Genomic DNA, 23,985 nt, shown 5'->3' with positions numbered 1-23,985 from the left:
GACAGTCGCTTCAGGATGCGGCGTTTTGTGGGCAGTCATCTTTGTTGTAGCGGTGTAGCGTGCAAGGAGGGGAGTGGAAGAAGTGTCAAAGGATGGCGCTAACTGTTTTAATAACATTCAGACTTTACTTCAATCAATAACGGAGCAGCATCTCCTCATCCGTGGCTCACTAGTGCAGCAACAACGCCCGGAAATGTGTCCCGAGAAAAAAAAACGAACTCTCTAATAACTAAAGTTCCTTGGGTGAATAATGTAAACTCACTACACCGGTATGTTTTAGTGCTTTCATGGCGAGTTTACTGACAGATATAAGTAAGAACTTTACACTACTTTATATTAGAAATGGCAACAGCGGAGGATGAATGTCCCATAACAAGAAGATAGACAAGAAGAAGTTTATGACTACGTCGTCGCCATGGACTACAAAGGCGGATGACCGCACATTTTCAGGACTTATGCAGAACCCAAATACAGATCAGCAGGTACCAGAAGGTAAGAAAAGTTGGTTTTGCATAAAATTGCGAAACAAAACGTCAGGTAATATGTCTGCTAATAGGTGCCATTTTGCGGTCCTTATACACACACCATAATAATACTCGTATGTTTAATGCGCCGACAATCCATCAAGCGGTGCGGCTTCATAGCTTACCGTAGTCGTACTAAAAACATTTTGACAGATTTCGTGTGTAATGTTCTATATTTTCAATGGAACATTTAAAGTTTTGGTGTTGTTTACTGGAGTCATCTTGCCGTTTACACGCATCTCTTATGTATGACTGCCATCTACTAGTCACACCTATCATTACACCATGTACCAAATAAAATTGCTGCGAGGTCGGTAAGCACAACCAGATTTATGCCGTACATTAAGTGCGCCTTATAGTCCGAAAAATACGGTACCCTAACAATTGGATTTTTATGGCCAGCCAAATTGTGTATGACAAAAGCAAACTAAGAAAACAAGATGATAGAGGAGCGTACTCAATATTCAAAGCCACAATATTTATGAGTTACAATAATTAGGCCGTATTTCCAGCCTGCAGTTAATATAAGTAATGGTGGATCTTACACATTACTTAATTTGATCATTATTCTTGATGCATTTGTACGTTTTTGCTTCACTATAAACACAAAACTAGTTTTCCTCCACTAGCACACTCTATTAATGATATCGTTCCAATCCATAATGCATCTAATTGTGTGCTTGTTTCAAAAGTCCTGTCTCATTAGGGAAAGGGCATGAATCAAATCACAGTGTAACCATTTTGAGCTTTCACACCCAGATTGATGAAAATGACTGAAAAGAGTCCACGTGTTTGTTTGAGGTGTTTCTCATTCTGTTTGTGAAAAAAGGTGATAAGTTATTAGCACCTTTTAACAGCCACACAACAGGCAGGGAGGATGTGAGAGTCTGAAAACCATAAAACAAGGCATTATTTATCTCCTCTGGGTTATATAGAATATGACTTTATTGTCATTGCACAAGTACAACAAAGCTATGTTTATACCTAATAAATATACTGTATTTTACGGACCATAAGGCGCACCGGATTATAAGGCGCACTGCCGATGAATGGTCCATTTTTTAAAATCTTTTTTCATATATAAGGCGCACCGGATTATAAGGCGCATTAAAGGAGTCATATTTTTATTTTTATTTTCTAAATGTAAAAGACTTCCTTGTGGTCTACATAACATGTAATGGTGGTTCTTTGGTCAAAATGTTGCCATTGTCAGGTTCAAACACTGATGACATCTATTAAACAAGACAAGAAGCAAGGAATTGAACAGAAACAGAATTCAATTTGGCTCAATTGAGGAGAAACGCGTACACCTGTACCCTTGAACAGTGTTCCAACACGCTCTGACGAAAGATTGTACGCCTCCTCTTTTATTTTGACTTTCCCTGAATACCGTATTTTTTTAACTATAAGGCGCACCTAAAAACCTCCAATTTTCTCAAAAGCTGACAGTGCGCCTTATAATCCAGTACGCTTTATATATGCACCAATATTGAGCCACAACAGGTCTCACAACTACGGGATGCATAACGTAACCCCAGCCTTTACTGTAGCGTCTATTCCATGCACCTTATAATGCGGTGTGCCTTATATATGAACAAAGTTTTAAAATAGGCCATTCATTGAAGGTGCGCCTTATAATCCGGCGCGCCTTATAGTGCGGAAAATACGGTACATGGCAACAGCTGTTTCTAAGGGAGGGGGGTCGTAAACAGCCATCACCTTTGATTACAAACAGTTCAAAGAAAAGGTTGGTTCAAAGAAGAGGTCGTAAAACAGTTCAAAGAAAATGACGCCTTGAGGGGAGTCTGGTCCTGCTTCCTCTCCGCTTTGTAGTTCTCGGGTCAAGACCAAATCTTTCTGTGGATTACATTACATCAAAGAAACAGAACACCTTCAGGTTGCTTCCCATCCTACACAGTGGAGTTTTACAAGCCTTCTTCTTGGTAGTATCAAAGACAGCTTGTGTCTTCTTGCCGGGAACTCATGGCAACACAAAGTTTTGTGTTAACTTAGATACAATTATTCTGACAGCCATCGATGATGTTTTACAGATCATCTTCAAGCCGCTTTCTGACAGTCGCTTCAGGATGCGCCGTTTTGTGGGCGGGTCTTATTTACGTGCCTCACCTTCGACAGCGTCTTCTCCCCGTCATCTTTGTTGTAGCGGTGTAGCGTGCAAGGACGGCAGTGGAAGAAGTGTCAAAAGATGGCGCTAACTGTTTTAATGACATTCACACTTTACTTCAATCAATAACGGAGCAGCATCTCCTCATCCGTGGCTCACTAGTGCAACAACAACGCACAACAAAAACGTCTAAACATCTAAAGTTCCTTGGGTGAATAATGTAAACTCACTACACCGGTATGTTTTAGCGCTTTCATGGCGAGTTTACTGACAGATATAAGTAAGAACTTTACACTACTTTATATTAAAAATGACAGAATGTCACATAACAAGAAGATAGTGGAAAAAGGAGAAGCTTATCGACTATGGCGGACGGGTGCAATTTTTCAGTACTTATGCAGATCCCAAATACAGATCAGCAGGTACCAGAAGATAAGAAAAGTTGCTTTTGCATAATATTGCGAAACAGATAATATGTCTTACCTTATACACACACCATAATAATACTCCTATGTTGAAGCACAGTACAATCCATCAAGCGGTGCGGCTTCATAGCTTTCCAAAGTCCTACTAAAACATTTTGATGGGTTTTTGAGCGCCGTGTGTAATGTTCTATATTTTCAATGGAACATATCAGTTTTGGTGTTGTTTACTTGAGTCATATTGCAGTCTATACATATCTCTTATGTGTGAATGCCATCTACTGGTCACACTTATCATTTCACCATGTACCAAATAAAATAGCTTCAAGGTCGGTAAGCAAAACCAGAATTATTCCGTACATTAGGTGCACCGGGTTATAAGAAAAGTTGCTTTTGCATAATATTGTGAAACAAAACGCCAGATATTATGTCTTACCTTATACTCCTATGTTGAAACACAGTACAATCCATCAAGCGGTGCGGCTTCATAGCTTACCAAAGTCCTACTAAAACATTTTAGTAGATTTTTGAGCGCCGTGTGTAATGTTCTATATTTTCAATGGAACATATAACATGTTAGTGTTGTTTACTTGACTCATATTGCAGTCTACACGTATCTCTTATGTGTGACTGCCATCTACTGGTCACACTTATCATTTCACCATGTACCAAATAAATTATCTTAGAGGTCGGTAAGCAAAACCAGAATTATTCCGTACATTAGGCGCACTGGTTATTAGGTGCCCTGTCGAGTTTTGAGAAAAAAATAAAGATTTTAAGTGCGCCTTATAGTCCGGTACAACAATTCTGTAAAACTTAGTGCTGGCATGGACTAAGGAGGAAATGTTATGACTTTCTACCTTCTTGTTTGACCCTCCCGTCCTGTCATCCCGTCCCTACTTTGCAGAACGACTACCGCAAGCTGTCCATGCAGTGCAAAGACTTTGTGGTCGGCGTGTTGGACCTCTGTCGGAACACAGAGGAAGTGGAAGCCATACTGAACGGCGACGTGGACCTGTGCCCGCCCAGCCCCTACAACCGACCCTGCCTCAGCCGCGTCAAACTGGCTATCAAATACGAAGTGAAGAAGGTAAACTCACTGCCATACTTTTCTACAGACGGGTACCGAATTTGGTACTTTTTATGGGTTTTTTGATTGATTGATTGAAACTTTTATTAGTAGATTGCACAGTTCAGTACATATTCCGTACAATTGACCACTAAATGGTAACACCCCAATAAGTTTTTCAACTTGTTTAAGTCGGGGTCCACTTAAATTGATTCATTATACAGATTTATACTATCATCACACAAGATAATCAACAGAGCATTACACCTGTTGGGAGTGCATTCCATATTGATGTGGCATAGAAGAAGAATGAGTTAAGACCTTTGTTAGATCGGAATCTGGGTTTAACGTGGTTAGTGGAGCTCCCCCTGGTGTTGTGGTTATGGCGGTCATTTACGTTAAGGAAGTAGTTTGACATGTACTTCGGTATCAGGGAGGTGTAGCGGATTTTATAGACCAGGCTCAGTGCAAGTTGTTTTACTCTGTCCTCCACCCTGAGCCAGCCCACTTTGGAGAAGTGGGGAGGAGTGAGTATTGACAACATTTCGTCGGTACTACCGAGTACCGATTCACGTGAACTGACATATTTCGATTCCATTTTTTTTTTTACAAGTTTGATTGATTGATTGAAACTTTTATTAGTAGATTGCACAGTACAGTACATATTCCGTACAATTGACCACTAAATGGTAACACCCCAATAAGTTTTTCAACTTTTTTAAGTCGGGGTCCACTTAAATTGATTCATGATACAGATGTATACTATCATCACACAAGATAATCATCAGAGTATATACATTGAATTATTTACATTATTTACAATCCGGGGTGTGGGATGTGGAGGGGGGGTTTAGGTTTGGTTGGTATCAACACTTCAGTCATCAACAATTGCATCGTCAGAGAAATGGACATTGAAACAGTGTAGGACTGACTTGGTAGGATATGTACAGCAAGTAGTGGACATAGAGAGAGAGATCAGAAAGTATAAGAACAAGTATCTACATTTGATTATTTACATATGATTGTTTACAATCCGGGGAGGTGGAAGGGAGGATGTTAGTCAAGGGTTAAGTTGACTGGACGTGTTGTGTTAGTGCGGTTTTGAAGGAGGATAGAGATGCCCTTTCTTTTATACCTGTTGGGAGTGCATTCCATATTGATGTGGCATAGAAGGAGAATGAGTTAAGACCTTTGTTAGATCGGAATCTGGGTTTGACGTGGTTAGTGGAGCTCCCCCTGGTGTTGTGGTTATGGCGGTACGTTAAGGAAGTAGTTTGACATGTACTTCGGTATCAGGGAGGTGTAGCGGATTTTATAGACCAGGCTCAGTGCAAGTTGTTTTACTCTGTCCTCCATCCTGAGCCAGCCCACTTTGGAGAAGTGGGGAGGAGTGAGTATTAACAACATTTCGTCGGTACCACCGAGTACCGATTCACGTGAACTGTCATATTTCTATACCATTTTGTTTTTTTACAAGTTTGATTGATTGATTGAAACTTTTATTAGTAGATTGCGCAGTACAGTACATATTCCGTACAATTGACCACTAAATGGTAACACCCCAATACGTTTTTCAACATGGGGTCCACGTTAATCAATTCATGCACTGCAAAAACTGAAATCTAAGTAAGATGAAATATCTCAAATAAGGGTGATATTTGATTATTTTCTGTCTGATAAGGTAATTCTTCTCACTAAGCAGATTTTATGTTAGAGTTTTTTACTTGTTTTAAGGGTTTTGGTCCTAAATTATCTTGATTGTCAGGTTCAAACACTGATGACATCTATTAAACAGACAAGAAGCAAGGAATCATGCAGAGACAGAGTTCAATTTGGCTCAAATGAGGAGAGACGTTTTTGGGCTGTACTGTAGTTACAGTTCCAAACTGCGCTCTAAAGTTCAGCCCACGCGCTTCCTCTTATTTATTTGGGAGGTCCCTGGTTACATCACTGCAGCTGCCGCTGAAGGAAGGGGGTAATCTCAGCAGCTCCAGTTAGACACAATATATGACTGTTAATGAAATGCAAATGTGTTGACTCTCGTGATATCGCCCTGTCTCTGCTCTGTCTGCGTCACGGCACTCGATGTTCGCCCTTGGCAGTCAGCAGGCCGATTCAGGGTCTGAAAACACTGATACGAGACGACTTGCTTTGCACAGATAGAAAAAGTACAACTTCAACACAATTGATAATAACTATAGCAACGGCCCTTAAGCATAAGAGTCGTGTGATAATATAAACATAATTATTCTAACAGTAAGATATTGCAGCTTGTAGCTGAGATTTGATGACCTATATTGAGTAAAACTAGAATATCAACTGATGCAAAACTGTGTCATCAACACTCACAAGTATAAAAGTACTTTTTTAAAGTACTAATTTCTTACTTCAAGCATGAAAAGAAAAAATCATGATGTCATATCATTATGTCAAGATAATGGCACTAGCATTTACTTCATTTAAGAATATTTTTCAACTTATTGAGCAAAAAGGTCTCTTTTTTTTTCTACCAAGAAAAGTGCACTTGTTATTAGTGAGAATATACTTATTTTAAGCTATTTTTGGGTTCATTGAGGTTAGCTAATTTTACTTGTTTTGGAAAGTCTTGACAAGCCAAATGTTCTTCTTCTATTGGCAGATAATTTTGCTTAGTTCAAATAAAATACCCCTCATTTTTGTATTTTTTTTTCTTGTTTTTGAACACTGACTTTTTGCAGTGTGAGCGTGGGACCACTAACCAGAGACAGGTGAAAATAATAAGTAGCTATGGCAACCAAGCCAAACTCAGGTGTTAAACAGGAACTAAAAGAGTCCAAAACTAACAGAACATAACAAAAACAAGGAACCGGACCACGGATCATGACAGAGCCAAGTTGCGATGCCAAATGTAACCAAGCAAAGTAGTAGCATAATCATATTCCACTACTACAACTTTATTAGACAATCTCCTGAGATTAAGTTTTGTCACGAATTATGTCTTCATGAAAAATGATGTCGGACATAGAGTACATCACTTTAATTACACACTGAGGGATCTTAAAGTATGTCGTCCATGTCATAAATTAGGTAACAAGAATATTAAAAAATGCTTTGGGATAACTCTTATATCAAAAGGGAATGCTGGAGAGGTGGGTGTTCATTTCAGTTCAGTTTAACTCCAGCATGTACACGATACAATGATGGTGTAATGCAGTGGTTCTCAAATGGGGGTACGCGTACCCCTGGGGGTACTTGAAGGTATGCCAAGGGGTACGTGAGATTTTTTTTAAATATTCTAAAAATAGCAACAATTCAAAAATCCTTTATAAATATATTTATTGAATAATACTTAGACAAAATATGAATGTAAGTTCATAAACTGAACATCAAATCAAGTAGGCTATTCCATTCATTACCATAAACCCAGAGTTTCCACCAAGCCATGATGGTTTGACCCTCACTAAAATGTCTGTCAAAAAGAACTGTGAAAAGAAATGCAACAATGCAATATTCAGTGTTGACAGCTAGATTTTTTGTGGACATGTTCCATAAATATTGATGTTAAAGATTTATTTTTTGTGAAGAAAGTATTTTGTAGCGTCCCGGAAGAGTTAGTGCTGCAAAGGGTTCTGGGTATTCGTTCTGTTGTGTTAATGTTGTGTTACGGTGCGAATGTTCTCCCGAAATGTGTTTGTCATTCTTGTTTGGTGTGGATTCACAGTGGGGCGTATATTTCTAACAGTGTTAAAGTTGTTTATACGGCCACCCTCAGTGTAACCTGTATCGCGGTTGATCAAGTATGCGTTGCATTCACGTGTGTGTGCGTGCAGAAGCCGCTCATATCTTGTGACTGGGCCGGCACGTTGTTAGAATGGATGAAAAGCGGACGTGACGACAGCTCGTAGAGGACGTTAAAGGCAGTGCCTTTAAGGCACGCCCCCAAGACTGTGGTCCGGGTGGACTACGAGATATAATGACTGATGAACACCTTCGTTCGATAATGAAGGTTGCCTCAGCTCAAAGCCTGAGCCCCGACATTAATGAACTAGCATCCAAGAAAAGATGCCAGGTATCTGGCTTGGGCACATCAGATTAGATCAGTGTGTTGCAAACTGAGCAGTTTAAAGTCCTGAATGGTTGGTTTATTCATTGTTATTTTATTTTCTAATTTATTAGCCTGTGGAAAAAGTTAATGTTGATATTTACCTCAGAAGACTGCAAATAGAAAAGAGGCATTCAATTTTTATTTAAATTGTATTTGATATGCCATTGATATTTTTTTAATTATTATTATTATTTGAAACTGGATTTTGCATGTCACTATAAAGTTATATAAGCCTTGCTTGTTCAATATTTAATGCAAAACTTGTTTGGGTCCCTATTAAAAAGTTAATTTGTTCAACCTTGGCCCGCGGCTTTGTTCAGTTTTAAATTTTGGCCCACTCTGTATTTGACTTTGACACATTTTGGTGTAATGCATCACATATTTCCAGTTGTTCCATTAAAACATGTCTGAAAAGAGGTAGGAAGAAGCAGAGCTTATTGAGTCTTACCCCCTTTCATATCATAGCAGTCTTATCACATTTCTTTGTTCTCTGTGATGTTTTATTATGCCGGTTTCAGAAGCACCAGCATACTTTGCACCGGCTCACACCTCCACCTGCAGACCCTCTTGTGGAGCGTGACGTGCACCTGCAAAAAGGTCTAACCTTGCAGGGCATAAAGGCTCCGTTTGGTCGGCTTGTACAAAACCCAAAAGCAGTGAAGTTGTCACGTTGCGTAAATCGTGAATCACAACAGAATACAATGATTTGCAAATCCTTTTCAACTTATATTCAATTGAATAGACTGCAGAGAAAAGATATTTAACCTTCGAACTGGTAAACCTTGTTATTTTTTTTGCAAGTATTAGCTCATTTGGAATTTGACGCCTGCAGCATGTTTCAAATGAGCTGGCACAAGTGGCAAAAAAAAGAGTGAGAAAGTTGAGGAGTGCTCATCAAACACTTATTTGGAACATCCCACAGGTGAACAGGCTTATTGGGAACAGGTGGGTGCCATGATTGGGTATAAAAGCAGCTTCCATGAAATGCTCAGTCATTCACAAACAAGGATGGGGCGAGGGTCACCACTTTGTCAACAAATGGGTTGAGAAAATTGTCCCAACAGTTTAAGAACAACATTTCTCCACCAGCTATTGCAAGAAATTTAGGGATTTCACCTACCCCTGGGTAGGGATGTCCCGATCCAGGTTTTTGCACTTCCGATCCGATACCGATATTGGTTTTGTATTTCCGATCCGATCCCGATACTGACCGATACCGATACTGACCGATACTGGCCTATCCGAGCATGTATTAAAGTTTAAAGTTATTTAGCCTACTTAGTTGTCAGAATCATGTTGAAAAGGGTTTTAGTACTCTTGATAACAACTAGCCAGCTGAATTAGGGGAGTTTGAATAATACACAATGGTTGGTAACAAGAAACTGACCTGTTTATTCAAGGATAAACACAAAATAGACAAAATTATACATGACAAACAGAAATGGCATCATTGAACTAGGGCTGGGCGATATGGCCTTTTTTTAATATTGCAATATTTTAAGGACAAAATGATACCAATAAGTTTGTGCATTCACGCACAGCATGAAAGTTTTGGTGGACAAAATGATACCAATAAGTTTGTGCATTCACACACAGCATGAACGTTTTGGTGGACAAAATGAGACAAAGGAGTGGAAGATTTTACATGTAAACAAACATCACAATCCACACTATGGTGAGTTCAAGAACCGCCGAAATTAGTAGCACAAAATGATGTTCACCAAATACTCTCATCAGTGAAGCATACACACAAGTAGGGATGTCCCGATCCGATATTTGGATCGGATCGGCTGCCGATATTTACCAAAAATTGTGTATCGGCAAGGCATGGGAAATGCCGATCCAGGTCCAGTTTCTTTGGATCGGCATTTTCCCATGCCTTGCCGATACGCAATTTTTGGCAAATATCGGCAGCCGATCCGATCCAAATATCGGATCGGGACACCTCTACCCCTGGGGGTACTTGATGGTATGCCAAGGGGTACGTGAGATTTTTTTTAAATTCAAAAATCCTTTATAAATACAAATAAAAACCTATCTTTTTTTCCAAATAGTTCAAGAAAGACCACTACAATTAGCAATATTTTGCACTGTTATACAATTTGATAAATCAGAAACTGATGACATAGTGCTGTATTTTACTTCTTTATATCTTTTTTTCAACCAAAAATGCTTTGCTCTGATTAGGGGGTACTTGAATTAAAGAAATGTTCACAGGGGGTACATCACTGAAAAAAGGTTGAGAACCACTGCTCTAAGGTACAGTCCTATGTGCTCCTCTATTTATTCGAGAGGTCCCTAGTTAACATCACTGAGGCTGCTTCTGAAGGGAGGGGGAATGCAAGCAGCCCCAGTAGACACAACACATGATTATTCAGAATGGAAATGTGCTGACACTCGTGATTCCGCCCTGTCTCTGTTTTGTCTGCGTTGAGGTACTCGATGTCCGTCCTTGGCTGTCAGCAGGCAGGGTCTGGAAATGGCCTGTAAAAAGACCATTACTAGGAAAGAAAAGCCCAACTTTGAAGCTCACAATGGACGTATACACAATGGAGAAGATAACTGCCTTTATTTATTATAAATTGGAGAAATGCACTTCATACTGGTAAAAACTGGGTCAATTATGTCACGGCCCATAAGCCCGATTTTAATTTCTCAAATTAGTGATTGTGCCGTTTAAAAAAATAACAAATAAAAAGGATTACTCCGTGTATACATATATATATATATATATACCTGTTAATATTATTTTATTTTATTTCTGATTATTATTATTAATAATGTATTAATATTTATTTTGTCTTTATTTAACTGATGTATTTGCAAATACTATTTTGTTTTTTCTGCCGGGTTTTTTCTTGGGGGGCGGGGGGGGGGTCATATGTTTGGGATATAAACAAAAAAATATATTTTGACATTTAGGGTGTCATGACTAGGACTATGGCTTGGTTTGTTCTCCCGAGGTGCAAGTGAATTAGACCAGATGTGGCGTGAAGGTAAATACATGATTTATTTAAACACTATAACTACAAAAAAAAGGATCAAACAAAAGGCGCGCACAGGGGCGGAGGTACAAAACTAGACTATAAACACAGAACTATGAACAATTAAACAAAACTTGCAAACTATGGCATGAATAAAGAAAACTTACTTGGATGAAAAAACGGCATGAAAAAGCGCAGCAAGGGTCATAAGGGTGTGTGGAGAGTATAAATGCGGGATGTCACCAGACCGACAAACTGAAAACAATGAACTTAAATACTACAGACATGATTAACGAAAACAGGTGCGTGACTCAAAACGTGAAACAGGTGCGTGACGTGACAGGTGAAAACTAATGGGTTGCTATGGTGACAAACAAGAGTGCACAATGAGTCCAAACGTGGAACAGGTGAAACTAATGGGTAATCATGGAAACAAGACAAGGGAGTGAAAAGCCAGAAACTAAAGAGTCCAATAACTAAACAAAACATGACTAAAACAAAGCATGTTTAGACAGACATGACATTTAGGGCAGACAACAGATATATGATGTGTGTCAATATGATGTAATGGATAGGAATGTCTGATGCTGGATGTCGATTAAAAAAAAAAAAAAAAAAAAATCAAGCAGCTAAAAAAAATTAAAAATTAATAAAAAAATTAATTAATTAATTAAATTTAAAAATGTAAAAATTAATAAAAAATAAATTAAAACATCGATAAGTGTCGAATTATATTACCGTTACCAAAATATTGGTATCGGGACAACCCTACCCTGCAGGGATGTTGCAGCAGGCGGGTGCGTGTGCACAGAAGGTTATCCAGTAAGACTGAGTGTACGAGAGAGGATGCTGAGAAGCGAGAGTCACTTCCAAGACATTTGTCTCAGCTGACTGCCGTGCACAGCCACTGGGGGTCAGTAAGCAGCTGAGTGACATGTGGCCTTTCCTGCTGATGAAAAATCATGTGCTGCCACATTCACTCTGGACCACCTGCAGGTCAGCGTGCACGCTGGGAAGCTGCACGTGTGTCGTCATGTACTGTATGTATGTAGTATCAGGGCTCCATGTTGTCAAGTAAATGTCAAACCAATCGCTCGTTTCCCCCTGACCACCGTCTTTCTCTCCCCGTGTGTCTTCCTCACGCTTTGACCTTCTTCTCATATCCCACAAAATGCTAGCATCACATGCAGTCACTGGCCAGTCGACAGCCTGCTTTAATCCCGTACAAGAGACCATGACCGATACTCAGGGAGCTAATTACACGGGAGACCAACAGAGGGGGAGGGGGGGTGTTACCATGGAAACCAGGTGGAGCCGGGCCGCATGTAATGTGTGTTGCTGGATTGGAGGGTGGGCAACGTTTTGGGTCAATGTGTATGGATTCATGTGCGGAATGGCCAGTGGACAGCAGGGGCCCACGTGTGTGTGTGTGTGTGTGTGTGTGTGTGTGTGTGTTTTGTATTTCTACCCTTCTTGAGACATCAACAAGGAAAATAACCTTCCATATGAGGACCGGTGACCAAGTTAGGACCAAAATCATGGTCCCAATACGGAAAACCATCGCATCTAATAGAGACTGTCTCATTTGCACCCCTGGTGGTGAAATATATCAAAATTAGGGTTGTCCCAAAAAAGAGGGATTTTTCAAATTGACTGTGCTCAATATATGAAATAACAAGTGTGTAAAAATTTGAAGTGCTCCCCCTCTGGCTAACATACGTAATAACAAGTGTGTGTGTAAGAAATTGAAATGTGCCCCCTTTGGCCAAAATTAATTTAAAAAATAAAATAAATATGTATGTAGAGTAGAGATGCGCGGATAGGCAATTATTTCATCCGCAACCGCATCAGAAAGTCGTCAACCATCCGCCATCCACCCGATGTAACATTTGATCAGAACCGCACCCGCCCGCCATCCGCCCGCACCCGCCCGTTGTTATATATCTAATATAGACGATGCAAGGCATTAGGGAGGTTATAAAGCTTTTGCCTGTTAAAGAAAGGAGACTGATCCAATGCAGCACAGACATTCGCGTGCCACGCTGTCACGACCCAGACGCACACCAGTGCGCAATCATATGGGAGCCGTGCTGAGCGCACCTCCAAGCGCATCTCGCTGCCGGTGACGGCCGGGTATGGGCCCAACGCTCCAGCGCCATCCATTTTCAGGGCTAGTTGATTCGGCAGGTGGGTTTTTACACACTCCTTAGCGGGTTCCGACGTCCATGGCCACCGTCCTGCTGTCTATATCAACCAGGGTGAGCCCCACCCCTTTCGTGAGCGCACTGCGTGCGGAGTGACCCCTGTTACGCGCCCCCGGCAACAGGGGTGGCGGGCAGGTAAGCTGCGCAGGCGGAGCGCGCGGAGTGACCCCTGTTACGAGCCCCCGGCCACGGGGGTGGCGGGCAGGTAAGCTGCTTACCTGCTGCGCGTGACGCCGGCCGCGGCGAAGGCGGACGAGGCGGGGTGTCGGTGCGGTGGGCGCGGTGGTGACCCTGGACGTGCGTCGGGCCCTTCTCGCGGATCGCCTCAGCTACGGCTCCCGGTGGGGCCCTCTCGGGGGAAGGGGCCTCGGTCCCGGACCCCGGCGAGGCGTCGGGGGCCTTCTCCGCTCCGTAAAAGTGTCCATCTCTTTTTTTTTTTTTCTTCTGTTGTGGCATATGCAGCAGGTGCCTGCTCGTTTTTCGTATGTGGGTAACAACATTTAACTATGTATATATATTTCCGAATTGGTTTAACTGCCACCCGCCTGAATCTATTTAAAATCTAATTTTTTTTTTTTTCAACCGCCCGACCCGACCCGACCCGACCCGCGGATAAAATCTAATTTTTTTAAATTTCATCCGCCCGATCCGGGGATAATCCGCGGACTCCGCGGTTGTGCCCGCAAACCGCGCATCTCTAATGTAGAGACATACTGTAATAACTTGAAGTAAATAATGAAGATTAAAAACCAATTATAAACAAAAAATAAAAAATAAAAAGTTTTACTAAAAGCAGTCTTTCTCTTTCAATGTGTTGATTTTTTGTTATAAAATTGGGAACAATTTCTCATAATCATTATGTTTCTGTAATATTGCAATATTTTCTCGTAAAATATTTACTTTTTTATGTAAAATCATTTTAATGCAAATTTGTCATATAAAATTCTGACTTGTATCACAATATTGCTAATTTGTTTGTTGTTCTTGTAAAACAGTGACATTTTTTGAGTAAGATTATGACTTTTTCCGTAGTTTTGCAGAGTAGAATTCAGATTTTTTTTTTATAATATTGCCAACCTTTTAAAGTTTTCTTATAAAATTGTTTACTTTTCTTGTAAAATTGTGACAGTTATTGAGTAAAATTCCAACTTTTATCATAATGTTGCACAAATGTTCAGTTTTTCTAGCGTTGAGTAAAATTTCGACTTTTATTATAAAACTGCCAAAATTCTAAGTTTTTCTTGTGAAATTGTGACCTTTTTCTTGTGAAATTCCAACTCATTTTTCACAACAAACTTTTTTATATTTGCATAGTATGTATATATTATTGTAAATACACATCTTTATATATCTAGAAAGGGTGGTCCTAAAGAGGTAGGCATTTTTCTCAGGTCTCAAGAAGGTAACAAATACAATCTTTAGACCTGGTTCATATAAAATTGGAACAATTTCTCATATTCTTTCTGTTTCTGTAATATTGCAATATTTTCTTGAAAAAGTATTACTTTTTTATGTGAAATTATTACTTTTTACTGCAAAATGGTGACATTTGTCATATAAAATTCAGACTTTTATAACAATAGTGCCAATTTTTTTGTTGTTCTTGTAAAATAGTGACTATTTTTGGAGTAAAATGTCATAATTTTGCCAACGAAACTTCCAATTTGTTATTATAATATTGCCAATATTTTAAAGTTTTCTTACAAAATTGGGACTTTTGTCGAGTAAAATTACGAACCTTTTCATAAAATTGTCAACTTTTTTAGCTTTTCTTGTAAACTTGCGACTGTTATTGAGTAAAATTCCGACTTTTATCATAATATTCCACAAATGTTCAGTTTTTCTTGTAAAATTTAGACTGATGTTGAGTAAAATTACGACTTTTATTATAATACTAGAGGTAGGCATTTTTTTTCGGAGGTCTCAAGAAGGTAACAAATACAAGAATGTGTGTGTGTGTGTGTGTGTGTGTGTGTGTGTGTGTTCTTGTATTTCAATCCTTCTTGAGACATCAACAAGGAAAAGTACCTTCCATGTGAGGACCGGTGAACAAGTTAGGACCAAAATCATGGTCCCAATACGGAAATCCTTCACATCTAATAGAGAGCCAAATATTAGAGTCTGTGAACATTGCTCCAAAGTCTGGATTTTTTGTTGATTTAATGTGCACGCAAAAGTAAACCAATTGAAATGTGCACCCTTTATCCAAAGTTAATTAAAAAGAAATTTAAAAATGTATATAGAGACATACTGTAATAACTTGAAGTAAATAATGAAGATTAAAAACCAATTGGAACCAAACAAAAAAATCTAAAATTAACTAAAAGAAGTCTTATTCTCACAATGTTTAGACTTTTTTTCATATAAATGTGGGAATCATTACTCATATTCTTTCTGTTTCTGTAATATTGCAATATTTTCTTGTACAATTATGACTTTTTAATGTAAAATTATTACTTTTTACTGCAAAATGGTGACATTTGTCGTATAAAATTCTGACTTTTATCACAATATTGCCAATTTTTTTGTCGTTCTTGTAAAATAGCGACTATTTTTTGAGTAAAATGATGACTTCTGGCATAATTTTGCCTACGAAAATTCCAAATTATTATATATATTGCCAATTTTTTAAAGTTTTCTTACAAAATTGTGACTTTTTAGAGTAAAATTACGACTCTTTTCATAAAATTGCCAACTTTTTTAGCTTTTCTTGTAAAATTGCGACCGTTGTTGAGTAAAATTCCAACATTTATCATAATATTGCACAAATGTTCAGTTTTTCTTGTAAAATTTAGACTGGCGTTGAGTAAAATTACGACTTTTATTATAATACTAGAGGTAAGCATTTTTTCGGAGGTCTCAAGAAGGTAACAAATACAAGAATGTGTGTGTCTGTGTTCTTGTATTTCTAGCCTTCTTGAGACATCAACAAGGAAAAGTACCTTCCATATGAGGACTGGTGAACAAGTTAGGACCAAAATCATGGTCCCAATACGGAAATCCTTCACATCTAATAGAGAGCCAAATATTAGAGTCTGTGAACATTGCTCCAAAGTCTGGATTTTTTGTTGATTTAATGTGCACGCAAAAGTAAACAAATTGAAATGCGCACCCTTTAGCCAAAATTAATTTTTTTTAAATTACAAAATGTATATAGAGACATACTGTAATAACTTGAAGTAAATAATGAAGATTAAAAACCAATTACAAACAAAAAAATCTAAAATTAACTAAAAGCAGTCTTTTTCTCACAATGTTTAGACTTTTTTCGTATAAAATTGGGAACAATTTCTCATATTCTTTCTGTAATATTGCAAAATTTTCTTGTAAAATTATTACTCTTTTATGTAAAATTATTACTTTTTACTGCAAAATGGTGACATTTGTCATATAAAATTCAGACTTTTATAACAATAGTGCCAATTTTTTTGTTGCTCTTGTAAAATAGTGACTATTTTTTGAGTAAAATTATGACTTCTGTCATAATTTTGCCAACGAAAATTCCAAATTATTATAATATTGCCAATATTTTAAAGTTTTCTTACAAAATTGTGACTTTTTAGAGTAAAATTACGACTCTTTTCATAAAATTGCCAACTTTTTTAGCTTTTCTTGTAAAATTGCGACAGTTATTGAGTAAAATTCCAACTTTTATCATAATATTGCACAAATGTTCAGTTTTTCTTGTAAAATTTTGACTTGCGCTGAGTAAAATTACGACTTTTATTATAATACTAGAGGTAGCCATTTTTCCGGAGGTCTCAAGAAGGTAAGAAATACAAGAAAGTGTGTGTGTGTGTTCTTGTATTTCTACCCTTCTTGAGACATCAACAAGGAAAAGTACCTTCCATATGAGGACAGGTGAACAAGTTAGGACCAAAATCATGGTCCCAATACGGAAATCCTTCACATCTAATAGAGAGCCAAATACTAGAGTCTGTGAACATTGCTCCAAAGTCTGGATTTTTTGTTGATTTAATGTGCACGCAAAAGTAAACAAATTGAAATGTGCACTCTTTAGCCAAAGTTAATTAAATTTAAAAAAAAAATGTATATAGAGACATACTGTAATAACTTGAAGTAAATAATGAAGATTAAAAACCAATTACAAACAAAAAAATCTAAAATTAACTAAAAGAAGTCTTATTCTCACAATGTTTAGACTTTTTTTCATATAAATGTGGGAATCATTACTCATATTCTTTCTGTTTCTGTAATATTGCAATATTTTCTTGTACAATTATGACTTTTTAATGTAAAATTATTACTTTTTACTGCAAAATGGTGACATTTGTCATATAAAATTCGGACTTTTATCACAATATTGCCAATTTTTTTGTTGTTCTTGTAAAATAGTGACTATTTTTGGAGTAAAATTACGACTTCTGTCATAATTTTGCCAACGAAAATTCCAAATTATTATAATATTGCCAATATTTTAAAGTTTTCTTACAAAATTGTGACTTTTCAGAGTAAAATTATGACTCTTTTCATAAAATTGCCAACTTTTTTAGCTTTTCTTGTAAAATTGCGACCGTTATTGAGTAAAATTCCAACTTTTATAATAATATTGCACAAATGTTCAGTTTTTCTTGTAAAATTTTGACTTGCGTTGAGTAAAATTATGACTTTTATTATAATACTAGAGGTAGCCATTTTTTCGGAGGTCTCAAGAAGATAACAAATTCAAGAAAGGGTGTGTGTGCGTGTGCGTGTGCGTGTGTGCGTGTGTGTGTGTGCGTGTGTGTGTGTGTGTGTGTGTGTGTGTGTGTGTGTGTCCGCGGGTCTAAATCGGTTCAGATTCATCCCCTGTCACAGCGCTGAGGGAACCTCCAGTAATGGATGAAGCGCTGGGGGACTGATAGAAAAAACACCAGACAAATCAAAAGAGGGTTGCTGAGTTGAAGTGAGAAAACAATTAAGCGACGCCTCGAGCCGAGATATGAAAAATCACTATTTTCTTATTCTGATGATCTTGTCCTGTAGTTTTCATTGCCTTTGACACTTCCTCTGTGTCTCTTTTCATTACTGTCAAACGTTTCCACCTCTCCTCCGTCACTGCTGCTCATGTGTACCTTTTTAAACTACCATATTTTTCAGACTATAAGGCGCACTTAAAACCCTTTCATTTTCTCAAAACTCCACAGTGCGCTTTATAACCCGGTGCGCCTAATGTACGGAATAATTTTGGTTGTGCTTACCGACCTCGAAGCTATTTTATTTGGTACATGGCGTAATGATAAGTGTGACCAGTAGATGGCAGTCACACATAAGAGATATGTGTCGACTGCAATATGACTCAAGTAAACAACACCAAAACTGAAATGTTCCATTGAAAATATAGAACATTACACACGGCGCTCAAAAATCAATCAAAAAGTTTTAGTAGGACTTTGGTAAGCTATGAAGCCGCACCGCTTGATGGATTGTACTGTGCTTCAACATAGGAGTATTATTATGGTGTGTGTGTATAAGGTAAGACATATTATCTGTCATGTCTGTGTGATCATGTTTTGTTTTGGTTATGTTCGGTTTCGTTTTTGGACTCTTTGTGCACTCTTGTTTGTTTTGTTTCCATGACAACCCATTAGTTTTCACCTGTCCTCATGTCACGCACCTGATTCATTTGGACTCACATACCTGTCATTAATCATGTTCAAGACTATTTAAGCCCATAGTTGCCAGGAAGTCAGCCTGGCAACATTAACTCTGTTTGACTTATGTTACCCATGCTACCATAGTTCCATGCCAAGTGAGTTTTGTCTATTTTCATGTTCCAAGTAAGTTTTTGTTTATTGTCCATAGTTTTGCCTTTGTGCTAGTTTTTGTTTCTTAGCCAAGTTTATCTCCGCCTTGAGCGCGCCTTTTGTTTGTACCCTTTTTGTAGTTAGTGTTAAAATTAAATGATGTATTTACCTGCACGTCTTGTCCACTCCAACCTTCCTTGCAACTCGGGAAAACGAACATCCCAACAGTCCACGCCGTCTTGACATTATCTAGCGGTTTTTTTCGCAATATTTTACAAAAGCAACTTTTCTTATAACTCTGTGCGCCTCATGTACAGAATAATTCTGGTTTTGCTTACCGACCTCGAATTAATTTTATTTGGTACATGGTGTAATGATGAGTGTGACCAGTAGATGGCAGTCAAACATAAGAGATACGTGTAGACTGCAATACGTTGGCAATATGACTCAAGGAAACAACACCAACATTTTATATGTTCCATTGAAAATATAGAACATTACACACTGTGCTCAAAAATCTATCAAAATGTTTTTAGTACGACTTCTGTAAGCTATGAAGCCGCACCACTTGATGGATTGTACTGTGCTTCAACATAGGAGTATTATTATGGTGTGTGTTTAAGGTAAGACATATTATCTGGCGTTTTGTTTCACAATATTATGCAAAAGCAACTTTTCTTACCTTCTGGTACCTGCTGATCTGTATTTGGGATCTGCATAAATCCTGAAAATTTGGACGCTTCCGCCATTGTAGTCCGTGGCGACACCGTAGTCGATAAGCTTCTTCTTTTTCTCTATCTTCTTGTTATGTGACATTCATCATCCGCTGTTGCCATTTCTAATATAAAGTAGTGTAAAGTTCTTACTTATATCTGTCAGTAAACTCGCCATGAAAGCACTAAAACATACCGGTGTAGTGAGTTTACATTATTCACCCAAGGAACTTTAGTTATTAGAGAGTTCCGGTCGGACGGTTTTTCACGGGACACATTTCCGGATGAGGAGATGCTGCTCCGTTATTGATTGAAGTAAAGTCTGAATGTCATTAAAACAGTTAGCGCCATCTTTTGACACTTCTTCCACTCCCGTCCTTGCACGCTACACCGCTACAACAAAGATGACGGGGAGAAGACGCTGTCGAAGGTGAGCCACGTATATAAGACCGCCCACAAAACGGCGCATCCTGAAGCGACTGTCAGAAAGCGACTTGAAGATGGTCTGTAAAACATCATCTATGCAACATTTTGACCAAAGAACTACCATTACATGTTATGTAGACCACAAGGAAGTCTTTTACATTTAGACAAAAATAATAATAATATGACCCCTTTAATGCGCCTTATAATCCGGTGCGCCTTATATATGAAAATAGACCTGAATAGACCCGCTCATCGGCTCTCTCTCAGTTGTCCGGAGACGAGCTTCCATCGGAGTCTCCGTATCATTCTGGTTCTCCATACACCCGGCCAGCTCCCGCACCTTTCTTCAGGATGTCCACGTACGTTAGCGCGGGACGTCCTTTTGATCGATGCCCGTGCCTTGGTTCTCATAGGACCAGCCTGCTGGCCGGGAGCTCCCGATGTCTGTGGCAGTGGCCGGCCAGCCTCATCCTCCTAGCTCAGGGGTCGGCAACCCGCGGCTCTAGAGCCGCATGCAGCTCTTTAGCGCCGCCCTAGTGGCTCTCTGGAGCTTTTTCAAAAATGTATGAAAAATGGAAAAAGTTGAGGGGGAAAAAATCTATTTCTTGTTTTAATATGGTTTCTGTAGGAGGACAAACATGACACAAGCCTCCCTAATTGTTATAAATCACATTGTTTATATTAAACATGCTTCACTGATTCGAGTATTTGGCGAGCGCCGTTTTGTCTTACTAATTTTGGCGGTCCTTGAACTCACCGTAGTTTGTTTACATGTATAACTTTCTGCGACTTTCTAGGATGTGTTTTATGCCACTTCTTTTTCTGTCTCATTTTGTCCACAAAACTTTTAAGGTTGTGCATGAATGCACAAAGGTGAGTTTTGTTGATGTTATTGACTTGTGTGGAGTGCTAATCAGACATATTTGGTCACTGCATGACTGCAAGCTAATCGATGCTAACATGCTATTTAGGCTAGCTATATGTACATATTTAGGGATGTCCGATAATGGCTTTTTGCCGATATCCGATATTGTCCAACTCTTAATTACCGATACCGATATCAACCGATACCGATATATACAGTCGTGGAATTAACACATTATTATGTCTAATTTGGACAACCAGGTATGGTGAAGATAAAATAAAATAAGATAAATAAATGAAGAACATTTTCTTGAATAAAAAAGAAAGTAAAACAATATAAAAACAGTTACATAGAAACTAGTAATTAATGAAAATGAGTAAAATTAACTGTTAAAGGTTAGTACTATTAGTGGACCAGCAGCACGCACAATCATGTGTGCTTACGGACTGTATCCCTTGCAGACTGTATTGATATATATTGATATATAATGTAGGAACCACAATATTAATAACAGAAAGAAAAAACCCTTTTGTGTGAATGAGTGTAAATGGGGGAGGGAGTTATTTTGGGTTGGGGCACTAATTATAACTGTATCTTGTGTTTTTTATGTTGATTTAATAAAAAAACCAAAAAAAAAACCGATACCGATAATTTTGATATTACATTTTAAAGCATTTATCAGCCGATATTATCGGACATCTCTATACATATTGCATCATTATGCCTCATTTGTAGCTATATTTGAGGTGATTTAGTTTCCTTTAAGTCCTCTTAATTCAATGTATATCTCATGACACACTATCTGTATGTAATATGGCTTTTAATTTTTTGCGGCTCCAGACAGATTTGTTTTTGTATTTTTGGTCCAATATGGCTCCTTCAACATTTTGGGTTGCCGACCCCTGTCTGAGCTGTTACCTTCTTGCTGAACCTCGGCAGTTGCCCGTATAGGTCCTTGTTGGTGAGGTGGATGTTCTGGTCCACATTCAGAACACCTCGTATCATTCTGGTGTAGCACCCATCTAGGGACTTCTGCGGGGTGGGTGTCAGGGTCCAGCTTTCGCAGCCATACAGGAGGACAGACTCCACAGTGGCGTGGAATAGACTCAGCTTTATGTGAATAAATAGAATAGAAAGTACTTTATTGATCCCTGGGGGAAATTCAGCACCACAGTTCGCTCACAATAGACAGTAATAATAATAAATAATATAATATATATATAAAATATATAAATAATATAAATATATTCTACATATACTCTACATTTAAGTGCAGTCAAGGAACATGTGCATTATACAGTCTGATGGCTGTCAGTATGAAGCACCTCCTGAGTCGTTCCGTGTTGCATTTTGGGAGTCTGAGCCTTCCACTGAACGTGCTCATTCTCCCCGCAAGGTCCGAGTGTAGTGGGTGGGAGGTGTTGTCCATAATGGCTAGGAGTTCTCCTCTCTGACACCACCGCCAGAGAGTCTAGCTCCACTCCCACCACGTTACTGGCCTTCTCTACCAACTTGTCCAGTCTGTTTGTGTCCCTCGCTCTCAGCCCGCTGCCCCAGCAGGCCACGGCGTACAAGAAGGCCCCCGCCACCACCGACTCGTAGAACATCTTCATCATCTTTGTACAGACATTGAAGGATCCTAGCCTCCTGAGGAAGTAGAGGTGGCTCTGTCCCTTCTTGTAGAGTGCCTCAGCGTGTTTTGACCCATTCAGCTTGTTGTCCATGTGTACTCCGAGGTATTTATAATCCTCAACCATGTCCACATCGACCACCCTGATGGAAACAGGGGTCGCCGGAGTACTCCTCCTCCTTCCCAGGTCCACAACCAGCTCCTTGGTCTTCGTCACGTTAAGCTGGAGGTGGTTCTTTCCACACCATGTGACAAAGTCCTCCACCAGTGCCCTGTATTCCTCATCGTCATCATCCTCAATACACCCCACTATCGCAGAGTCATCAGAAAACTTCTGTATGTGGCAGGACTCTGACTGATAGTGGAAATCGGTGGTGTAGATCAGGGGTGTCAAACTCAAATACAGAGTGGGCCAAAATGTAAAACTGAACAAAGCCGCGGGCCAAGGTTGAACAAATTAACCTTTTAATAGGGACCCAAACAAGTTTTGCATTAAATATTGAACAAGCAAGGCTTATATAACTTTATAGTGACATTCAAAATCCAGTTTCAAATAATAATACTAATAATTAAAAAATATCAATGGCATATCAAATACAATTTAAATAAAAATGTAATGCCTCTTTTCTATTTGCAGCCTTCTGAGGTAAATATCAACATTAACTTTTTCCACAGGCTAATAGATTTGAAAATAAAATAACAATGAATAAACCAACCATTCAGGACTGCTCAGTTTGCAACACACTGATCTAATCTGATGTGCCCAAGCCAGATACCTGCCATCTTTTCTTGGATGCTAGTTCATTAATGTCGGGGTTCAGGCTTTGAGCTGAGGCAACCTTCATTATCGAACAAAGTTGTTCATCAGTCATTGTATCTCGTAGTCCACCCGGACCACAGTCTTTGGGGCGTGCTTTCAAGGCACTGCGTTTATCGTCCTCCACGAGCTGTCGTCACGTCTGCTTTTCTTCCATTCCAACAACGTGCCGACCCGATGACAAATTATGTGCGACTTCAGCACGCACACACATGTAAATGGAAAGAATACTTGGCCAACAGCGATACAGGTTACACTGACGGTCCCGTATAAATAACATTAACACTGGTAGAAATATGCGCCACACTTTGAATCCACACCAAACAAGAATGACAAACACATTTCGGGAGAACATCCGCACAGTAACACAACATA

The 23,985-nt window shown here is 38.9% G+C and overlaps 1 protein-coding gene across 1 annotated transcript in view; it reads left to right on the top strand.

Annotated features, from left to right (window-relative positions):
* trpc7b (transient receptor potential cation channel, subfamily C, member 7b) overlaps positions 1-23,985 on the top strand; it is a 210,705-nt gene that overhangs the window by 63,665 nt on the left and 123,055 nt on the right. Inside the window, exon 3 of the mRNA XM_061930380.2 lies at positions 3,979-4,161. Coding sequence (XP_061786364.2) covers positions 3,979-4,161 — 183 coding nt within the window. The remainder of the gene's footprint in view (positions 1-3,978; positions 4,162-23,985) is intronic.

Source organism: Nerophis lumbriciformis, linkage group LG36 (assembly GCF_033978685.3).
Source record: "Nerophis lumbriciformis linkage group LG36, RoL_Nlum_v2.1, whole genome shotgun sequence".
Lineage (NCBI taxonomy): Eukaryota > Metazoa > Chordata > Actinopteri > Syngnathiformes > Syngnathidae > Nerophis > Nerophis lumbriciformis.
Note: the sequence above shows the minus strand (reverse complement) of the source record. Positions and strands in the feature narration are given on the sequence as shown.